The 23,668-nt window shown below is 40.4% G+C and overlaps 1 protein-coding gene across 4 annotated transcripts in view; it reads right to left on the minus strand.

Annotated features, from left to right (window-relative positions):
- The window catches only part of CDH23 (cadherin related 23), a 708,444-nt gene that overhangs the window by 333,446 nt on the left and 351,330 nt on the right, over nucleotides 1–23,668 (minus strand). For all 4 annotated transcript variants that reach the window (XM_072131217.1, XM_072131214.1, XM_072131213.1 and 1 more), the window contains exons 12-13: nucleotides 19,186–19,335; nucleotides 11,630–11,788 (exon numbers count right to left, since the gene is read on the minus strand). In XM_072131217.1, the coding sequence (XP_071987318.1) occupies nucleotides 11,630–11,788; nucleotides 19,186–19,335 (309 nt within the window). The remainder of the gene's footprint in view (nucleotides 1–11,629; nucleotides 11,789–19,185; nucleotides 19,336–23,668) is intronic.

The raw sequence follows: 23,668 nt of genomic DNA on the forward strand, positions 1-23,668 counted from the left end.
GAGGTTTGACAAAGTGCTAGTAGCGCGAAACAGCCTGTTACCTTTTGGACCTCGGTGTCCTCACATGTCTACTTACCTGTACGCTAAATAAAGATTGTGGATCTGAACCTTTATGTGAAAAATTTCTTTATTTTGCCATATTCTGACGCGGATTACTTTTTCCATACTTTGCCATGTAATCGCTTATTTTTTACAGGGCGTGATGACGTTTGCATTGGTACCATTTGTGAAACTTTTCAACCTTTTGATCACTTTTATTTAAATTAGTTATAAAAATACAAAAAAGTGATACTTTGGACATTTGGGTGGTATTTTATATGTATAAATTGGGAATTTTGGGACATGGTGATAACCGACATCCCCGACGCGCGTTTCGGCTCGTAACAGAGCCTTCGTCTGGAAGCTCTGCTACGAGGCGAAACGCGCGTCGGGGATATCGCCATCCCGGACAGTGGAGGTCCACTTCATCTCACCTTTTGTTCATTGGTAAGGTATTATCTCTACCTGTTTGTGCACATTACCTATGTTTATGCATGTTAAGCAACTGTGTGCCACTTTACACCTGTTGCCTTCATTATATGTACCACCTGTCCTTACCTATTACATGTGCATGCTTTGTCCATGTGTAATTTCTCCTATGTCTGCCCGGGGTGACGAATTTCTCATTTGTTGTCGCCGCCTTGCACTGTCATTCCCCCTCAGCATTGTCTGAAGATTTTCATCCTGCTTTTATCATTATGTCTTAAATAGTCATTAATAAAGTATTTTTTACTACAATTATTCAGACTCAATTTGGTCTTTCATAGTGCTTCCTTTTACCCCTTTTTCCCTGTCCCTCCTTAAAGGGGTACCTTTTGTTTTTGTATATACTGTCATAATATAGTACACCAGTAAATGATGTTTTTGCACGACTATTATAATGTGCCACTGGCACATTATAACATATCTGCAGCAATGTAAAGTCCTGGCTGTCCCCAGGCTGTCATGGCAAAAGATTGTCGCTCCTTGTTGACGTTATGGAGAGCGAGGATCACAGTAAAGATCGCAGCACCAAGATGCTGCTGGCGCCATGTAAAGGGTTAACACTCGTGATCAATGCCAGCACTGGTTGTAGCTGTTAATGGGTTATTCATTATGCAGCAAACACTCGGTCTCGATAGAGAGGGCTCAGCCCATAAGCCCTCTCCATACACTCCTTGACTTAAGTTGAGACCATTGCAGCAGCTTTAGTGTCTAAATAATAATTTTTGCTTATATTTACATACATGTAACAGACTTTGCCCTTTAAGTCATAATGAAGAAGCTTGTATCATGATTTTTTCAAGGTAAATTTAATTACTTAAGCTATCTTAATGTTTAATCGGTTCAGCAGAGCAGATGAGCTGTCTGAAAGAAGCAAGACTAATTGTTTTCCCACTGGCTTCCCCTGTACAAGTACCAGGCTTTGATCAGGTGCAGTCAGCACGCTCCATATTAGGTGTATAGAGAAATGCTCCTCACAAAAGGCTCTTGGCATCACCAAGTGACAACTCTTATCTGGGAGTCTCTGTTCCTTGAAAAATTAATGATTGTTGCAAAATTCTTCAAACTTTAGTTGCCCGATGGTATTATACAGCATGACAGAGAGTAAACCCAATGAATTGTAACTATTTATATAGTTAACCTATGCATTAATTATACCCACCCTGTGAGAAGTTGCGACTTTTGACGTGATATTACAATTATATGATACTATACTGCTATTTGAGTAACAGGAGTTGGGCTATAATTGTTTCAGTGCAGTTTCAGGAAAAACAATGATTGCTATTTTTTAGCGTTAAAAGGTAGAATGGCTTTTAGCATATTTACAGCATACAAATAGGTTAAGAATTTTTTTTTTTAAATGTTTGGTCAGCATCGGTGAACACTGGATATCTTCTTTAGACTCTCGTGCCAAGTCACAGGCATTGGCTAGTCCTGGTGAAGGTTATAGCGTAATTCAAGACCTGGTGTAGAATTAACCACCCTGGAAATGCTGAATGCCTCTATGTATCTCCGACACAACCAGTGAGGTGGCATTACCGTCTGTCAGGATTCGGGATGAGTGGATCCACTGGACCACCGCGGGAGGTGGTACTAACCGACACCTGGGACCGGAATCTAAGTGGCACCAGGTCTTCACCAGAGCCCGCCGCAAAGCAGGATGGACTTGCTGCAACAGGGTACCACCAAGTTGTACCACAGGTGCCACTAGCCCGCGGTGGCAGCCAAAGTCGAGGTACGTTAGCAGGAGACAGTCTCGTGGTCAGGTTCAGGCAAAGGGTCAGTGCAGGTGGCAGAGATGCAAGGTCAAGTCTTATCCGAGATCATCAATGGGAGGTCCAGGCAGATGGGAATGGGAACACAGGGACACGGGATATGGGAACACAGCAATGCAGGAACACAGGAACTCATAAACAGGAACACACAGGAACGCAGGAATTCAGGAACACAGGAGCAGGAACACACAGGAACGCAGGAATATAGGAACACAGGAGCAGGAACACACAGGAACGCAGGAATATCGCTGGGGTGTTTTCTCTAAGGCGTAGGCACAAAGATCCAGCAGGGTGTGATGGGAGAGGCAGGTTTAAATAGCCTTCTGGGAAAATGGCTAGTGCCAATTAATGGTGCGCTGGCCCTTTAAATTACCTGAAGCGTGCACACAGAGCGAGAAAGGGAATCAGGAATTGTATTATGGAAAAACATTTTAGTCTTCCATTGGTTACACATCTTGTCTTGTTTTGTTGACATCCAAAACCATAAAAGAATTTAAGAAGGATTGTAAATTTGTACGAAGGACTTATACTTGGCATTTCTACATTTCTTTATGGGTGAAAAAAAAACTGGAGTAAATTCTGAACTAAATTTTATCTCTAGTCTCGGGCCGGTTGTGGTGCAGCTGTAAAAGGGTTGACAACTTCATCTATTACATGTTCTGCACTGCTTTATTGATATGTAAAATGAAGTCTTCTGTCTTTTCCCTCATCAGCCAGACATTCATGAACTTAAAATGACTGCGAATGGAAGGTCACGTGATCTCTATCTCCCATCCCACACCCATCAGGGCTTATAGGAATGCTGCCAGAAAGGGGGATTATGGCTATAAGGTACCCTCTTGGCCCTCACAGCTGATAATGATCCCAGACTGATGGTACAGGGGGAGGCCCATGATGGTAAATGAGGCAATCCCAGGGATACATGTGGAAAAAGATGATTCCATGGTTCATTATTCCAGTACCAGAATGTAAGCACAATACCTACATGTGGAAACCAGGTCCTGATCCAATATACATGATGTCTGTTTCTGACAGTTTGACCAGACACATAGGTATTTTTGGCCTGCTGCAGGTCATTTTGCCAGGCCAGGTTTTCCCGATGTGTTTTGGCGCATTTACGCCGGCATGCACGCGACGGAAATCGGAGGGCGTGGCCGAACGAAAATCCTGGTATACTGGCCGGTCTCCTGTGCCGACAAAAACAGCTAAACTAATTGCCACAAGTCTAAGTGATGTATCTGGAAGCTACCTTTGGGGGTGAGAATGTATACTGTAGAATGTAAATTGAGGTCTATGAATATTAGCCAATTTTCTTAATATGGCAAATCCTGTTCACACTTTCCGAAGTGTAGGAGGTGCTCTGGAAGGGATCCTACCCCATATGCAACTCACAATAGATCCAGGCACACTGTTGTTGAATCAATGAAACTTTTTTATTGCACAAGTGTATAGAGAAATCGTGACATTTCGGATCAACACCATGAACCTTTGTCAAAGTCGCTGGTCGCTGAAGGGAACAGAAGAAAGAGACGAATGGCAGGTCTCTTATTATCTTATTGCACTGTTGTGCTTGTTTATGGCGCCAGCAGTGGCTGCACATGTTGATTGCACTTAACTAACAACCTCTCTTAATGTCTGAAAAATCTTAAAACCAGTCGGGATCCGCCAGATGGAGGTCAAGGATCAATGTGATCAAAGTGATCAGGCTTTCCGACTCGAAACATCAGCGATTTTACGGATTGTATACTCCAGTTTATAGGCCAACTGCATGGTATATGTAGTTGTCTACTGTGCCTTAAACAATACTGTTTGCACATTTGTAACTTTATATATTCAGCGCTGGGAAACAATTTCAGAAATGAAAGCGCAAAAACCTTTCCACTGGTTCCAGCAAGTTCTTTGGAAATGTTTATGTAGTTTTCCTTAATTGAGATTTTTTCACTTACATATATTTGTTCTTGGCATTTAATAAACTAAAGAAACTTTCAAGACCCGGAGTATTGATAAGCAAATACACAGACACTCTATATGGGGACAAAACAATCTCCCTCTGCATTTCGCAGGCACAGCACTCTACGAGTCTCATTTTGTTCAGCAATTGTCATTTGTCATTTTCTATTGTAACCCCATTTACAGGCCTGAGGAATATCTTTTTGTGGTATAAATAGGTTCATAAATATGAAATGATGATTTACTACATGACGCCGCTTTGAATGGCCATGCTATGAGGTGGACATTCTCTCCATTAGTGCAGTAATGTGATACATCACAAGGTTAAATGACATTTCCAGTTAGAAGAAAAACTACAGTTGAAAAATTCATAGGAATAAGAAAACTAGGTTAAAAGCACTAGGGTCATTTACACAGCTAAAAAATTGCATGTGTGAAATTGGCTTTAAGCAAGTACCAACTAGTCATATTGTGTGACATTTGACATTTTATGTGCCCCTTTGAAAAAAAAAGCAGAGAAATCCCCCCCAAAAATGGTGTTAGGATCCGACACACATTTTTATCAAATTGCAATCAATCCCAAAATCCACAATTACTGGAGACATGATACTAAAATCATTACGTTGCTTGACATTTGACATCTTGATTTACCAACATTTAGAATAATTGAGGATGAAAATATAATTGTAGTGGATCTTCAACAGTTTAATAGTATTTACGATATATACCCGTGTATAAGCTGAGTTCTTCAGCACAAAAAATGTGCTGAAAAACCTCACCTCGGCTTATACACGAGTCAATAAAAAAATTAAACTTATATAATCACGGCGGTCTCGATGCTCAGCGCGGCTCCTCTTCTGTGTTCCCCACGGCTCCTCTTCTTTATTCGGTCTTCTGTAACAGCCGGCAGAGACGCGGTTTTGTTATCTGCCAGCCGGCGCATACTATGATGTCATTAGCGGCCGCATCATAGTATGCGCTGGCCGGCAGAGCGCATGCCCACGTTTCTACCGGCTGTTACAGAAGACCAAAAAGGAGCCATGCCGAGCATTGGGGCCCCCGGAGGGTGAGTATATAAGTTGGTGGGCTGGCTGTATACTACAGGGGGCTAGCTGGGCTGGCTGTATACTACAGGGGGCTGGCTGTATACTATAGGGGGAAGGCGGGCTATATAATACTGGGAGCTGGCTATATACTACTCGGGGCGTACTGGCTATATACTACTGGGGGCGTGCTGGCTATATACTGAGAGGCTGTGACCAATGCATTTCCCACATTTTGCTGGTAAAATTAGGAGTCTTGGCTTATACTCGGGTCGGCTTATACGGTATATACGGTATGTATAAATTCTTCTAACCCATAGGAAATAAGGTGTAGTGAAACAAAATGAGCAGTTCAGGGTTGGGCTAGTGAATGTGCAGCGTCCACCCACTACAACCTGACTGCAGTATGGGGGCAGCTAGATTCCCTGGTACTGGAGTGGCTGCCTTGTAGCACTGCCTAACACCAGAGTAATTTGACAGGTGGTTTGGGCCAGGTGAACAGGCATTATCCACAGTGAGGGGCCAGTGAGGGGAAGCAAGAAGAGAGAGTAAGGCTGCAATCCAATGAAAGGATTCCGAGTGGGGAACTTCCAGTGTACAGGTAGGGTTGAATCCCTGGGAAGATGGTGAGAAGGAGGCTGTCATGTTAGCGGCAACAGCGAGGGATCACACACGGAGACAGGGATAATGAATAATAAACACAGTATCTTGATTAGGCAGGCATTCCAACTTAGCACAGTGGTTGGACCTGGAGCTTAGGCTGCTTTGGCAGGAATTGGGATTATGATTGCATAGCCAATGGTCTGGTAGGGGGGTATCCCTATGAAGGGAGACAGCAGCAGGCTGAGAGTCTTAACAGACTCATGCAGAAAGACTGCTGAGGAAAGACAGATACCAAAAGACCCTGAAATCCAGCGTGAGGCAATCTATATAGACTTCCAGCTCTGGGGGATTTTCAAGGCTCCAACCAATCACTGGCTGCAAAAACAATAACATAATGAAACATTTTAGCCTTGCTTTCTCATAATATGGACAAATGTGAAAAGACCTGGACTCAGTTGGACGGCTTCAGTGCTCGCTTGCTTTTCTAAAATGTAATTATTATGCAAGGCTAACTGCAATGCTATCATACTTTCGTTTTGATATAATCCATTGTATTTGACAAATGTTTTAATTTTTCTCGAATGAGTTATATTATAGTGTATATCAATATTCCTTTTCTTTTTCCTTAATTTATTTTTAGAAAAAAGAAAATAAAGAGTTGGAAATAAGGAACATTTTAATATAAACAGTGTAAACATTAACCCTCCCAATTTATTTCCCTTCTTGGATGACACTCCCAGTATCACATATAGAAGGGGACGAAACCTACACGCAACCACATGGTACATAGCCACTTTACAAAGCCTACTGCACCAACATCCTGGCTAAATCACGAAATCCATCGCTTCCGCTTCCATTGATTAAAAGTTATGTTTTATAAGTGCTATCTCCACTTTTGTATTGCTGTCCTGAACCTCTAGTGGAGTAACAAGAAATTTATTTTACCTGTTTTTTTGTGTACATATTCATTCATTTATAGCATCATGGGTTTTTGTATTAGAAGTTCATATTCCCGGAATAGCCCTTTAAGGATATGGCCTAAAATGACAGTCAGTATGGAGAACATTTTTTGGTTTTCCATGCTCAACTTCCAAGTGGCATAAGATTTTATTTTTTATCAGACAAGGGCATAGCAGGAGTTGTTTTTCCAATTGATAAAATTTTAGGGTAAAAATAGCATAATGATAAAAATTATTTAACTGCCCTTGTAAAGGCAGTAGGTACTTGGCATTTCCAATAGACTCAGCTACATAAGGTTACACTAGGGCCAGCTATTTATACTGTTGACTGACCTTCATTACATATCAGATGGCCCCTCCAGCCGAGCCCTTGCATCTTGGAGTCTGGTTAGGTCTAAACATTGTTATGCAGTGGCGTAACTAGGAGAGACAGGGCCCCCTAGCAGGCTACTGCATGGCTCCCCCCTTCCCACTTAAAAAATATACAAATTAGTATACTCACACATGCGACTTTCAATCACATATAAAGGATCTGGTAGGGACAATATTTGTTCACACTACAAGGATAGGGAGACACAGGGCGCCACGACTCAAGTGTAGTATTTACAAATCGTTTGGTAGCAGGTAGAGATAGGGTGCTCACCTTTACGCTATCTTGTGTAGTATGACATCAGCGGAGATCAGCTTGTGGAGGAAGGAAGGAAGCCACGAGGAATAAGCGTCCAAGGGTTTATCCCGCGGCAGGAGGTAGATCACTTTTGCAAGTCAGAAATCCACAGTTGTAGCACATCTCCGTTAAAATCATATCCTTTTTATTATGGTACAGAGGAACTACACGTTTCGGCACTGGACAAGCGCCTTCGTCAGGTTCAAAATAACAAAATGGAATAAACCATATGTTTTATTCCATTTTGTTATTTTGAACCTGACGAAGGCGCTTGTCCAGTGCCGAAACGCGCAGTTCCTCTATACCATAATAAAAAGGATAAGATTTTAACAGAGATGCGCTACTACTGTGGATTTCTCTGACTTACAAAAGTAATCACATATAAATACACTCATGTGCGTATACACATACATACAGTGCCATATGCAACATACTCACATACAGTGTATACAGACACCATATATGCTGGACATGTGCAGTACAATATAGATATAATGGTGCACATCCTCCATTCTTTATTGTGTCAGGTCGGATGATGGCGCCCCCTGACACTGTGGGCCCGCTGTAGTTACGCCCCTGTTGTTATGTGTACGTTTGTCATATGCTCTGATTTTACTTAACTGTGGGGAATATTTTTTTATTGATTTATCATTAAAAGTTATGTTTTCAAATATCTTTATACCTATATCTTTATAGCTGCTTTTTTGGACCTGATGTGATTGGTTGGTGATAACCGCTCTTTGCCATTTATCATAATAACTATAGGCTGTTTCCACTGCTGTATTTTTGGGTTTGTTTATTGCGGGCTAAGATAACAGTTAAGACTGTTTAATTGCTTTTTATTACATTGATGGGGAGGTAGGAAAATTTTTAATACCCTCCATAGTTCTGGTATATAAACATAATGGGGCAGATTTACTTACCCGGCCCATTCGCGATCCAGCGGCGCGTTCTCTGCGGTGGATTGGGGTCTGGTCGGGATTCACTAAGGTAGTTCCTCCGACGTCCACCAGGTGGTGCTGCTGCGCTTAAGTTCCCCGAGGCCCGCCGAAATGCACTACAATTCACCGGCCTATTCCTAGTGAAGGAAAGTGCAAGTCTTACGACACTTTTTTTTAAAAAATGCGGCGTTTTTTCCGAATCCATCGGGTTTTGCGTGCATGCCAGCGCCGATGCACCACAATCCGATCGCATGCGCCAAAATCCTGGGGCGATTGGCGCAAATCGAAAATATTCGGGTAACACGTCGGGAAAATGCGAATCGGGGCCTTAGTAAATGACCACCAACATCTACTTTGTGCAATTTATTGTACCTGCCAGTTTGTCTATTAGACCCAGTCTTGGGCAGGATCTAATAGGCTTCTGTACATGCCATTCAAGCTGGCCTTGATCAGACCTCCGGCTGCCATTACAATGCAGTTTTGAGGGGAAGGAGAAACTCCTTGCATATCACTATGATGAATACAGTCAGCACTATGGTCAATGAAATCCAGCCAGTACACGGGCCATGTGCCAAGAGGCTATCTTGTATTTTTTGTATTTTAATTACTACAGATTTTAGATTTTTTGAGTCCAGCAGACAGTCCTACACATTAATACCTAGTGTCAAGGTCAAGGTCATTATGTAGTCCCATGTGATCATATCCTAACATGAGTAATAACAGTATTTTAAGAAGTATTTCATAAAACACAGAATAAAAATGTACATGAGGTAAAAGAAAATACTCTGGTACCTGGTGATACTTTCCTTAATTATCTGACAAACCCAATTTAACTGGCAGCCTAAATTTCCAGTTTTGTACTGTTCCAAAGTATTGAAAAACCCCCGGCAACAGGTTTTCCAGATTAGGTTACCCTATCTGCCAACGCAAGAAAAGTTGTTGTCTGTGATTTTTAGAGTATTGTATCCTTACAGGATAATGGGGAGGATCTCTATGGGTAATCGCTACACCAGTTCTGCACTGAATAGGATAAACATCTGTCTCGTTATACAATGTCACAACTTTTTAGAGTATTTAGACAGGAATAATCAAATGGCTAAACTTACCTTTGCTGAGGTGCATCTTACGTGGTCAGAGAATTTGTCCACAGTTCATTTTAGTGATGAAAGCAAGTTTAATTTATTTGAATCTGATGGGAAACATTATTTTTGTCGCCAAACTGGGGAAAGACTGAACCCAAAGTATGTAAAAAAAAGTCAGTGAAAGGTGGTCAAGGTAGTATCATTGCTTAGGGAATGTTCTGTGTAACATGAGTTGGACCTCTCATACAGCTACATGGCAAAGTGAATGCAGGTGTGTATCAGAACCTTCTTCACATGGTTCCTTCCTTGCATTCTTCACCTAATCAGCCAGCAATTTTCATGAAGGACAATGCCCCATGTCACACAGCAAAATGGATAAATCCGTTCCTTGAAACAGAAAACATTGAAACAATGAAATGTCTGCCGCCCCGAGTCCTGATCTAAACCCAATAGAAAACCCTCTGGAAAAGCCTTTGGTGACAAAGTTATGACCAAATAACCTGCAAAAGTCACAGAACTGTGAAAGAGACTGGGAGAAGAGTAGATCAAAATTATGTTAGGATGTACAACACTGTTCTAGTGGCCTGGTGTACCCTCTACAAAAAATCCACCAAATATTGATCAATGTAGATAACATTATTCCTGGAATTGTTCTATTTCCAGCGTAGATTGTGAGCCATCACAGCAAAGTCCTCTTCCACTTTTGCCAGTTTAGTTCTTAATCTTTAATTAATATGTTCTAAAATGTTATGTGTGTGAACCCCTAAAACCCCTAGATTTAAAGCAACAAAGAATTAATGGTGCTCTATTAATAGATAATAACAGTAGTAATAATAATATAAATTAAATAGTAAGTTATTTTTAATATTTTCCAATAAAGCAATATATCAATCTGCTTTGCTCCTTCTGCTCTATAGCATATTGGCTGCAGATAGGACGCTAAACAAAAGCAGAAAAGCTGCACAGTCCCTTCTGTTCTATAACATGCTGCCTGTAGATAGGACATTGTGCACAATCTGCTCAGCAAATCCTCTTCTTTAGGTGCTGCTTCCAGACACTATGTAAACTCCTCCTGCTCTTTAACATGCTGCCTGTAGATACAACATTATGTACAATTTGCTCAGCTCCTCCTGCTCTATAAGAGATCACACTGTGCTTTCAATGTAAAACGTTACCTTTGAATTGCACTCTTTACCTAGTATAATCGAATGTGTAAGATTACTGAACCAATGTGAACTTTCCTCATGTTTCTACATATTATAGGAAGGGTAGTTGTCTTTTTTTTCCTGCTTTTGATATAACATTGAAAGCTGTCCCTGGATTGAGAGCTGCAGCTTTCAATTTTATCTGGCTGTATGAGATATCTATATGCTGTTAGGAGAAATGTACCGCAGACTCATTCTGCTACAAGCAGTCTAGTCCAACCTAATACAGCGCTTCAAAAATGCGGATCAACCTTTAGAAATATAACACCAGGAAGAGCTATTTTTCTATTTTACAGTTCTCTGTATGTAAGCCAATGTATGAAATCAATTTCAACATCGGAAAAAGGGAAACTAGAAGCTTTTGGAATCCATCCACATAGATGTAGCCATGCTATTTATCAAATAAAAATGGCTTAAAATGACACTGGTATGGTCCTTAAATCCATCACTCAGTGCCAGCGGAGCGCCTTACTATCACAATTATACATCTATATATCTACACATTTTTATGTCAGGAGATCTGTAGTGCAAGTTTTATACTTGTTTTTCAGTTCTTTATCACAAATAATGTGAAGTTAGTTCATCATGTTTCCCATAAGATACATGTCCTCCTCCAGAAATATCATTTATGCTACTGAAGATGAGGACAGTAGTAACATTATTCTTACCGATTCTATATCTAACCAACAAAAATACATAACACATAGCAAACAGCAAAGACTGTAAAATGCAACTTGGTGAAACAACGTTGAAACATTTTTTTGTGACTCAAATTTCTACCAGTTAAGAATTCTAGCCTCACACTCGGAATTCAGGGGAGAACTGAAAATAATTGAAGAGTAACACAATAACCTGGACAATAATGTATAAACTGTCACTCACAGTAACTTGGAGGATGGTGGTTCCCACAGTAACATTCTCATACAAAGTAATGTTGTAGAGCGCCTGGCTGAAGATAGGACGGTTATCATTTTCGTTGATCAGATTAATTTTCACTTGGGAAAATCCCACATGATCCATAACGCTTTCATTTGCAAACAGCTGCAAAACAGAAACAACGTTGCAATCTTTTAGGAATAAAGATAGAACAAAATAAAACCAAATTACATTGAAAAGCATTTTCTGACTCCATTTTCATTAACTCGTTACAGATGCCATAATAATATTACCATGTGAGTGTGTTAAAGAAAAGGTCCATTTAAAATGGGGGGGGGGGGGCGGTGTTCTATTAGATACAGTATCTAGCTTAGTAAATGCCAGAAGTGAGTCAGTTTTGAGATGCAGTTCAATTTAAAATTTGGTATGGACATGGTAGATCTAAAGGAAGAATAAATATCTACGTACATCTTGTACAGTATGTGAACACTTAGAGCATGACCAAGAAGATCCATAACATTTTTGATATGGAACAAAAGTTTTAAATCAAATGTGTGTATTTTTCTAGAATCCTGCTCAATACCAATATATTCCAGCGACTTCTTCCAATTCATGCGTCTGATCTTGCTACATTGCTGTGATCTAATGTGCTATTTGAGGGCAGGTCCCCACTGAAGCCAATCACAGCACTCACTGTTGAACTCTATATGAATAGAATGGGTCAAATTTACTTACCTAGTCCTGACGTGATCCCCGATCCGGACGATCCGATGAAGATGAAGGCCGGCGATTCATGTAGCTTGTGTGCCTGATTTCCTGTGTCTGTCGCTTCCCCACTGAGGTCCGCCGGAGTTCACCTTCTTCCCGGTGCATGGAAGTGCGTGGTATTGTGACACAAATTGCTTTGTTAAATCCCGCACGCTGTCCAAATCCGTCGGATCGTCCGGTGGCTCGCCCCGATTTGTGACGCGTGAAAGCTGGCCAATGCGCCAAAATCCAATCGTGTGCACCAAAAGCCCCTGTTAAATGCGTCGCACATTGGAAATCGTCGGCTATTGCGGACTGCGGACCCTTAGTAAATGAGCCCCAATGTGTCTGCTGAGGCCTGATGTTGGCTCCTGTGATAACCTACCCTAAAACGTCACAACCGTTCAACTGCATCAGCATGCACTAGGAGGTTGGTACTTGAATGTGGGTGAATTATGTTTTGTTTTTGTGTATTTTGTGAATTGGATAATCATTTAAAACCTGATTGTGAAAAGGTCTAACATTAGGCGAAATGTCCATTCATGAAGAACATATACTTTTTTAAAATTAATTTATGTATAAAAGATTTAAATAAAGTATAGGATATCCTACACAGTAGCGTGCTAAGTTAGTCTCCAATCTATCCTCTATTCTTATCACTCACACTGCCCTTCTTTCTACCTCTCCTTACTGGTGACATAACTCCCAAACGATTGTCCCCAAAGTATATCTGAATCCACATTTTATAGAACTACTCCTTCCATCAATGTCACATTTACACTCAATTACCCATTGTCCCTTTAATGAACAGCCTGTTTGTATTTAGTGTCCACTTAAACTATATATGGACATAATCTTCTGACAAAGAAGTCACAACCAACTATATTGACCACTTCACTATTCACTACCTGGTTCCTAAAAATCTTTCCTCTCTATTATTATGGGTGAGTTTGACATCTCTAGTGACATGTGGCATTCAGATCCCTCCATTATTTGAGTCTTACTTTAACAAGTGAAAGTCCTGATTTTAGATACTCCTACTCACAATCATATGTGCTCTTAAGAAGGGTTGTGGAGTTTTCTACAAAAAAGCAATTTTAGCATTTATCAAAAACACACACCCTGCACAGATTTGGTAAAGTTGAATCCATAGCAAACCAACAACTTGATTTTTGTTTGTATAAATGAATAAAAAGCAATCTGAAACACGTGTAACTGACTGCAATTCCAACCACTGTGTACCAAGACCTTAAAATTATTTCAACCCAGATGACGCATGTTGATATATTCCTTAGCCACTGAAAACACAGGTCTGACAACTGTGATCCTAATGATCACAAGAACTGATCTACTAATCACAGCAGATGCTCCAATGCTCAAATGCTTACCCCTCTACAGATCATAGTACAAAATGCAAAAACATTTTATTGGTCAATGCCATCTACAGACAGCTCAAGCAAAGGGAATACTGCTAAATAATCTAATAGATAATAGTATTACAGAATAACAGTTGGCACAATATTTCATTGTCTGTTAGTTCAGTCAACGGTCAGACAGGTGTTCTCCTTGTGGAGAGATTGTCAATTAAGGCCACCTGAAAGGTGTGTGGAGACTTAGGCTACATTCACACTGCCGTGAGCCCGCCGCACCGTAGCACGGCGGGCACACGGCAGCGCATGGAAAGGAGGAGGAGGTGAGCGCCGCTCACCCCCGCCCCTCTCCATAGCAAGTTATGGCGCACGGTGCCGTAATACTGGAAAAGATAGGACATGTCCTATGTTTTCCCGGGCTATGGAGCGGTACGGTGCCGCACATGTGCTGCACCGTACCGCTCCCGTAGGGCGCCGCGAGCCCATAGAAGTGTATAGGGGACGTATATCGGCCGCATGTACGTCAGCCGTATATACGTCCCCTATACTGTAGTGTGAATGCAGCCGTAGAGCCATAGATGCTCCACTAGGGAATTCTGGGAAAAATGCAAATATTGCGTAGTTAAGTTTTGAACTATTAAAATTTGAAATAGAATGACACTGACTTATCCTTCTATCTATATTTCTATATGTCTTCATATACTGTAGATATGCACAATGATACAAAAGGATGGTTTTCTGAAAATGAAAAACAAACACCTAGTATGACCTACAAGAAGTCTAAAAACATTGTGTGGGATTAAGCCAAACCAGTAAATCTATTCCAGAAGGAACAGGCTCCCAACTGTAGACAGCACTGTTTCGACCTAGTTGGGTCTCCTCAGTACAGCGTAGGAAACTGATTTGGCTGAGTGAGAGGCTATTGAATAAGATCAGACAGTAGGTGTTCTTCTTAAGGAGAGATTGCCAGTTAAGGCCACCTTAAAGGCGTGTGGAGACTTAAAGCCATAGATGCTCCACTAGGGAATTCTGGGAAAAATGCAAATATTGTGTAGTTAAGTTTTGAACTATTAAAATTTGTAATATAATGACACCGACTTATCCTTCTATCTATATTTCTATATGTATTCATATACAGTACTGTAGATATGCACAATGATACAAAAGGATGGTTTTCTGGTCAGTATGCCTGTTATATAGTGAATGGGAAAAAAACATGTCACAGGAAAATGAGGTCTGGGCGGGTTTTAAGGACTTTTAAAGAGGTTTTACTTAATTAAATATTTAACTATATTTATACACAAACTTCTGTGTGCCTTTTTATTTACCAGCCATATAGCCTGAACTAGCGACAGCTTGTAGTTCTCTTTCAGATACCTCTCATTGGTGCTTTAAACCAGATCTTTTATCCTTAGTAGCAAAAAGAAATTGCTGGAATTGCTAGAGACTTATTCTAACACTGCGGATTTATGACTGGGAAATGCAAGATGCTATAAAAAATACAACCCAAGCAGACGGCAGGTAATGGCAATGTTGGTCGAGAGAAGCATTTATGCTCTATAAAACTTTTACAGCCCTCTCTGTCAGGTAGCAAACATGTCGTTTTTAGCAGTGCAGACCTCTGCAAAACTATAGCCAGCAAGCACTAACAAGTACTAATGGAGAGGTGTCGGGAATCATTATTTATAGGGTTACTATTGACATCACTATTTGGTAGGACAAGAATCGGTGATCCTTCATCGCTTCTTTTGGAAACTGCTCTTTTAACCCTTAATAGGTCAGAGACTTCTTAGCTCTCATCCCCTTGTGATACATATGCCTAAAATGAGCATGTACTCAGTGACATCAAACCCCAGGCAGCTCATTCTATAACTTTCCCATGGTTCAGTGATCAGCTAGAAAACGACTTGAATAGAAATGGTGCTCTGTATACAGTGAGGTGTAGGTTTTCAATGTAAGTTTTCTCTGTGTTATTCATTTGGTTACATGAAAGTTATCAGGTCCGCTAAATTAAAAAAAAGGATCTTAAAGGGCTTTGACAGCATAACGATATTAATCATGCATTATTATCAGTGGAGTTGAGCCGTGCATAGAGGTCTCTGCATGACAGACCTCAGGATGCTAAACAAACGTGTTGCCTTTGGTGGAGTGAGTATATATTTGCACACACAAACAGTAGGCTCTGCAAGCAGCTATATTTAGTATATTAAAGATGCATATATTTATATCAGAGGGCTATAAAAGCTGTGTGTGGGCAGACTTTACACACCACTTATATTATTGTAAACTGCATTGAGCTTGCGATTTTATCTTAAATAGAGTAAAGTGCAGTTGGTCTATAAGTTATACAAGGACTGGTGTTCACAATGTAAACAGAGACCATTGTGCATTTACTTTAAGGGGCACATTTACATACCCGGTCCGATGAGTTCCCTGAAAGTGCATTGTCCGATGATCATGCACTGTGTGCCTGATATCCTGCATGTGTCGCTTCCCCGCTCAGGTCCGCCGGAGTTCCACTTCTTCCTGTAAGTGCATTGTCTTGCTACACAACTTGAAAGTTAAATCCTGCGCTCAGCCCGAATCAGTCAGATTGTCTGACGACAAGCCTCCTAATCTCTGTTGCATGGAAGCCAGCGCAGCTGCGCCAAAAAATCATGCATGCGTCACAATCCCTACGCAGACACATGTTAAATACATTTCCAAGCTGCGCAAATCCTGAAAACATTGGAAAGTCCAACGAAAGTGCACACGCGGGCCCTTCATAAATAAGTCCCTATGTGTTATACTGAGACTCAGAATAAGGACATAATGTGTGACCTCTCATAAGATAAGACATTTTATGCCTTGGAACAGTAGTTGCTATTATTTCTTATAAAGTGTGCTGTTAAGAAAATTAATCTGTATAAAATATATAAATATTTATATAGTGTGGTATAAAGGGGACAATTGTAAATTTCTAATTTCCTGAGCCCAGGTTGATAGTATTGACTTATAGAGAAGCTATATTCCCAATACATATTGAAAATTCCCTGCCTATGTTTTTAAATGTGTCACCTACTATAAGTTTAACCCCTTAACGCTCTGCGCCGTAGCTCTACGGCGCAGAGGTATAAGGGATGTATGAAGAGGGCTCACGGGCTGAGTCCTCTTCATACAGAGGTGGGGGTTTTTGCATTTTGCACAAAACCCCCACCGCTAATAACCGCGGTCGGTGCTTGCACCGATCGCGGCTATTAACCCTCTAAACGCCGCCCGCAAAGTCGCGGGCGGCGTTTAAAAGACGGCGGCGCGCGGGTGCCGCCATCTTTTTTTTGATCGCCACGCCCCCGAACGTCATCGGGGGGCGGCGATCGGTTACCATGGTAGCCTCGGGTCTTCTCTTGACACGAGGCTACATGGTTTATGCAGGTTCGTTACAATGAGCCAGTGGCTCATTGTAATGTAAGACCTGCAAAAACGCCATATATTGCAATACTGTAGTATTGCAGTATATGGTAGGAGCGATCTGATCATCTAGGGTTAATGTACCCTAGATGGTCTAAAAAATAGTGAAAAAAAAAAGAAAAAAAAAGTTTAAAAAAATAAAAAAAATTAATAAAATATTAAAAGTTTAAATCACCCCCCTTTCCCTAGAACGGATATAAAACATAACAAACAGTAAAAATCACAGACATATTAGGTATCGCCGCGTCCCAAAATGCCCTATCTATCAAAATATAAAAACGGTTACGGCCGGCGGTGACCTCCGAGGCGGGAAATGGCGCCCAAATGTCCGAAATGCGACTTTTACACCTTTTTACATAACATAAAAAATGAAATAAAAAATGATCAAAATGTCGCACAGACCTCAAAATGGTAGCAATGAAAACGTCGCCTCATTTCGCAAAAAATGACCCCTCACACATTTCCGTGCGCCAAAGTATGAAAAAGTTATTAGCGTCAGAAGATGGCAAAAAATTTTTTTTCTTTTTTGTACACATTCGTTTAATTTTTGAAAATGTATTAAAACACAATAAAACCTATATAAATTTGGTATCACCGCGATCGCACCGAACCAAAGAATAAAGTAGGCATGTTATTTGGAGCGAAGAGTTAAAGTCGTAAAAACTGAGCCCACAAGAACGTGACGCACGTGCGGTTTTTTTTCAATTTTTCCACATTTGGAATTTTTTTTCAGCTTCGCAGTACACGGCATGTTAAAATAAATAACATTACGGGAAAGTAAAATTTGTTACGCACAAAATAAGCCCTCACACAGGTCTGTACACGTAAAAATGAAAAAGTTATGGATTTTTGAAGTTGGAGAGCGAGAAATTAGCCGAAAAACCCTCCGTCCTTAAAGGGAACCCGTCACCACTATTTTCACAAATACAGGTAGTGGCAGGTTCCTATAGAGCTCTAGTAACTATCTGACACCCTGCTTGTAGCTAAAAATTGTTCCCCTCAGATCCCCATAAAATCAGAATTATAATCTTTCCTGGTATCTATGCAGCTTTGGAGCAAGTCCACGGGGGCGTGGCCTAATGTCATGTGACCAGGGTGACATCATCAAAGGTCCTTGAGCTACTTAATATGAAAACTGTACCCCATGTACATATCTGACCACATAAAACCATCACAGCAGCCTCCATGGACTTCTACTCCTCTCCATGCAGGCTGCTGTGATTTCATGTGATAAAATATGCTGTGATTTCATGACATATATGCTTAGTGTACAGTTCCTAATGCTACAAAAGCTATAGGACCTGCGATGATGTCACCGTGGTCACATGACATTATAGCAGCATACAGAGATAGGGATGGGGAGGAGCTGCTGGATTCAGCCCGAGGAGGCCACGCCCACCTGGACTACATGTAGCCATGCTTAGTTACCAGATAAAACTATAAAGTTGAATATATGGGAATCTCAGGGGCACAATTTTTAGCTACAAGCAGGTTGTCAGATAGTTACTAGAGCTCTATAGGAACCTGTCACTACCTGTATTTGTGAAAATAGTGGTGACGGGTTCCCTTTAAGGGGTTAATAATAAATTGTACATTTTATGTTGAGTGACGGTGCAATGTAATATATATATTTTTATCTAATTACACACAGGATACACTGAGCACATCCTCTGTGGTTTTGAGTGTTGTCTTTAGTGATAAATTTTCTGCAAATTTTCTTTTTATAATGATATTAATTAATTATTTATAGGATAGATTATCAAAATAAGATTGAAGGAGGCTCCCCCTAATGATTACAGCTATAAAAGGATGGAGCCAAAAGTCCAGCTTCATTGGTAAGCAGCACAGTTCCTACTCCCTCTTATTATGGCATCTAGAGGGTACCGGAGGCATGACAGATATCAAGATCAATACAATGGAACACCCATTCATTATGTATAGATCTAGCCTTGTATAAAAGCAAATTACTGTAAAACAACATTGAATGAGTAATCTTACAGAAAATTGATAGCGGGGTATTGTCTCATAGTCCAAGGGTACAGCCACTCTCACACGGATGTCAGCCTTTCCTTCGACAGAGGTTGGTGAAATTATAAAGTGGTTGGAATTGTTACCCACAAGGTAAACTTCAAAGGCACTATTGACACCCTGTTAAATAGAAAACATTGTAGTTAGACAAATGATCACAATAGATGGATCAACATTACACATATATAAACCATTTCAACAAATGACCCAGTAGTTGAAGAATCTGGGTGGTATATAATAAGAAGGAATCATAATATCATGGTTTATACGGTTGGAAAAAAGACACATGTTCATCAAGTTAAACCAAGGAAGGAAAGGGATTGGATAAGGAAGGGATTTAGGGGAAACAATTCTATATAACATAACTATTAATTTTATTTAGACGTAAAAAGGCATCTAGGCCCTTCTTGAAGCTCTCTGCTGTCCCTGCTGTGACCAGCACCTGAGGCAGATTGACAGTTCGCAAAGTAAAAAGCCCTACAGCTTCTGATGATTAAACTTTGTTTTCTCCAAACGGACACAGTGCCCCTTCGTCTTTTGATTTGATTTAATCTGGAACAACTTTCCACCATATTTTTTGTGTGGACCATTCATATATTTATATAAATTAATCATGTTCCCTCTTAGTCGTCTCTTTTCCAGACTAAATAAATATAGTTGCTTTAATGTTTCCTCATAAGTGAAACCCTCCATGCCTCTTATCTTTGTGGCTCTTTGTTGAACCCTCTCCAGATACAGGGCATCCTTTTTATGGAATCCAAAGTAACAAAGGGTTGCAGCACTTCTTAAAAAGCAATGTATTCTTTATTTCTTCATTTTAAAATTGTAGAGGTAATGGCAAAGGTTTGCCTACGCGTTTCGAGCGTTAGGTGCTCTTAGTCATCCTTTTTATGGACCGATGCCCAACACTGGAAAGCATATTCCAGTTGATGCCGAACCAACGCCTTGTACAGTGGTAATATTACATCCCTATCCCGAGAGTCCAGACCTCATTTGATACCTGATAAGATCTTGCTGGCTTTAGAGGCAGCTTATTGACATTACTTGCTGTTATTTAATTTATCATCTACTAGTACGCCTGGGTCCTTCTCAACAAGGGACTTTCCCAGATTTACTCTCCCAAGGACACATGTTGTATGTGGATTATTAGCCCTGGGGTACACCACTCATAACTGGTGACCATTCCGAGTAGGAATCATTGACCACAACTCTCTGGATATGATCTTTCAACCAGTTTTCAATCCAATTGCAATTTATTCCTGCCAAAAAATAGACCTTATTTTACCCATCAGGTGTCTATGAGGGACAGTATCAAATGCCTTTGCAAAATCCAAGAACACAATATTCACAGCAGCTCCTCCATCCAGGCACCTGCTCACCTCTTCATAGAATCAGATCAGGTTAGTTTGACAACTTCTATCCTCAGTAAACCCATGCTGGCTGTCACTTATTATACTATTTGATGTCACATACTCCAGTATATAGTATTTTACTAACTCTTGGAATATTTTCCCCACAATGGAAGTTAAGCTTACAGGCTTGTAATTACCTGGTGAAGTTCTAGAGCCTTTTTTTAAATATTGGCACAATATTCGCCTTGTGCCTGGTACCACACTAGACATTAGGAAATCCCTGAAGATTTTAGACACAGGCACATCAATAACAGAACTGAGTTCTTTAAGAACTCTGGGATGTAACCCACATTGTTCTGGAGCCTCGTGCACATTGATTTTATTGAGCTCAGATTTGATCTACATTCAGCCAATCATTTATGCAGACAACCATTACTCCTATCATCCTACTATCTTGGCATATGTCCGAAATTCAGGTCACTTAATAAAAGCAATCTCTTCAAGGAAGGAATCACCTGCTACACTACTGATCTTCACCACTTTGAAAGGCTATATTAAAATAAAAAAGTTTTTTTGCTTGTTTTCTGTTTTAATATATGGCCCCCTTTAGTTATCTTATACTAGCCAAGTGCGCGGTAACCTTTTATGTTCTCTTATGGGAGTGTTTCTGTGTGCTGCATAAATGTAAAAGGATACCACCCCAATGGCTATTATGATCTCATACACCAACTTCAGGCGTTCCTCAACTTACACCCAACCTCCAGTTACAGACGGACCTCTCGGCCCACTGTGACCTCTGGTGAAGCTCTCTAGATGCTTTATTTTAGTCCCAGGCTGCAGTGATTAGCTGAATCAATAATGAATAATAAAGTTTTATTGATAATCCTTGTTCCCCCGACTGCCCAAAATTTTGAATATCCAATTTTCACAGGGACAAAAAAATTGTCTAGAATTACAATGACAAAATATACCTGTTCCGACATACATACAAATTAAACTTAGTACAAACCTAAAGAATCCATCTTGTACGTAACCTGGGGAGCGCCTGTATATTCTTGTAGTAATATAATAGCAAATCATATACTGAGATAATCTGTTACATGGCACTTGCTACATGCAACATATAGAGGGGCAATATATTAAGACTGACCGGTTACTAAGAGAACTTCTTAGTACCGTACTTCCTACACATACCGTAACTTGAGTGCAGAAATTGAAATCTATGCTCTGTCCAGCATTGTGTAGATTTCAACTGTATTAAATTTCAGTTATAGTAAATTTGTCTGACCAGGTCATCTCCATCCTGAGAAGAAAATGTAAATTTTCAGCATGTCATTTGCTTTATAATTACTATCTTCCTGGATGGTTCCATGTTTATTCCCATTAAATTAAATTGTGGAGGTTTTTTTCATTAAAAGCATTTAATATGACATGTGACAAGTCCATACATTCCCCTTAAATAACAACATATAAGCAGTTTAAAGTATTGGTATAATATATCGTACCAACATTACACAATCTGGATAACAATCCAAACTATTATTAAAAGCAGGGTGGTAAAAATTCAAAAAGTCCCAAAAAGTTTTTGCAACATTTGACGCAGTAATATTGGATTGCAGGGTTTAACGAATTTCTCCCTTGACCACGAGGGGAATATGGTTCTGCCAAAATCTCTTCGGAACCAAGCATAGGCACCCTTAACAGTTTTCTCATCTGAGAATTTACTAATGAGAAACCTGTATAAATATTCCAGTCCATTGGCCAAAATTGACCAATGTCGGTTTAATACAGTATGTAGAGGCACTTTCAGTAAGTGATGGGAAAGGCCTCACCCACTTCCTTGAGGCTATTGGAGTCTACGGGTGTCCATTAATTGTTGCTGTCATTAACTAACAACAAATTATTTTTCACAAAATAATTTTGGCTTTAAATATTCTAAAAACCTTTTCTAATGTCTCATTTTACTATTACAACAATGTGTGTAGTTCTCAAAATAAACGGCCATGTGCCGGTGGTCTTCCATTAATATTTTATGTTTTTTTTCAGCTGGTTGATTGTGCCCAGCATTTTCACCCAATGAGGAAGGTTGTAGATAGATGCGCATCAAAAACTTTAGTTTTTTCTGGTTCATTCACTGTTTTGTACAGTTTCTTGATGCTTGAAGAATAATCACTGGGGCAGGTCCGGCGGCCATACTTTAACAGGAGAAGTTTTGGCTTAAAGTGCCAAAATGCATCAAAAATGTTATTGCACATTTGGCCAATTAATAGGTGAGACATTCTCTTATAAGCAGCAGTAAAACATAAATATAGAAACTTAAAGGACAAACTTTTAAAAAAGTTAATGATTAACTGATCAAGATTGCTAAAAGTACATTTATTTTGAAATAACATTTTGTTCCATCTGCATTCTTAGTTCCGATAGAAGCTTTTTGTTCCAGATTTCATCAAGAATGTCAGACACAATAGTGCAGCATGCTGTGCCATTTGAGAATGCTTAGTCCCCTGACAGAATCCTTACACACCCCATTATAATCAATGGAGTCTGCAGGGCACTGTTGGTAACTGTCAGATCAAGGATCTGATCATTTTCATTGTTTTGCTTTCTTGGTGGAGGGAACACCAGAAAGCACAAATGCAGATGTGAACCGTTCCTTATATACAAACCTAACTATGTTCTCTATTAAAAGGAATCTGTAAATAATGCTTACTAACCCATACCTCCCAACTTTTGTGGAGGAGAAAGAGGGACAAAATGGCGGCGCGCGAAGCGCGCCGCGGCGATTTTTTTACCCACAGAAGCCACACCCTAGCCACGCCCCCTAACCACACCCCCTGGCCACGCCACTGCTCATACCTTCAACGCATCCACTGGCACCAATGTATATTTATGTATATAATTGGGGGGCATATTCCACTCCCCCTAGACAACGAGCATGCCCTCCTAGACAACGAGCATGTCCTCCCCTAGACAACGAGCATGCCCCCCCCAGACAACGAGCATGTCCTCCCCTAGACAACGAGCATGTCCCCCCCTAGACAACAGGCATGTCCCCCCCAGACAACGGGCATGTCCGCCCCCAGACAACGAGCATGCCCCCC

This window comes from Engystomops pustulosus, chromosome 11 (assembly GCF_040894005.1).
Source record: "Engystomops pustulosus chromosome 11, aEngPut4.maternal, whole genome shotgun sequence".
Taxonomy (NCBI): domain Eukaryota; kingdom Metazoa; phylum Chordata; class Amphibia; order Anura; family Leptodactylidae; genus Engystomops; species Engystomops pustulosus.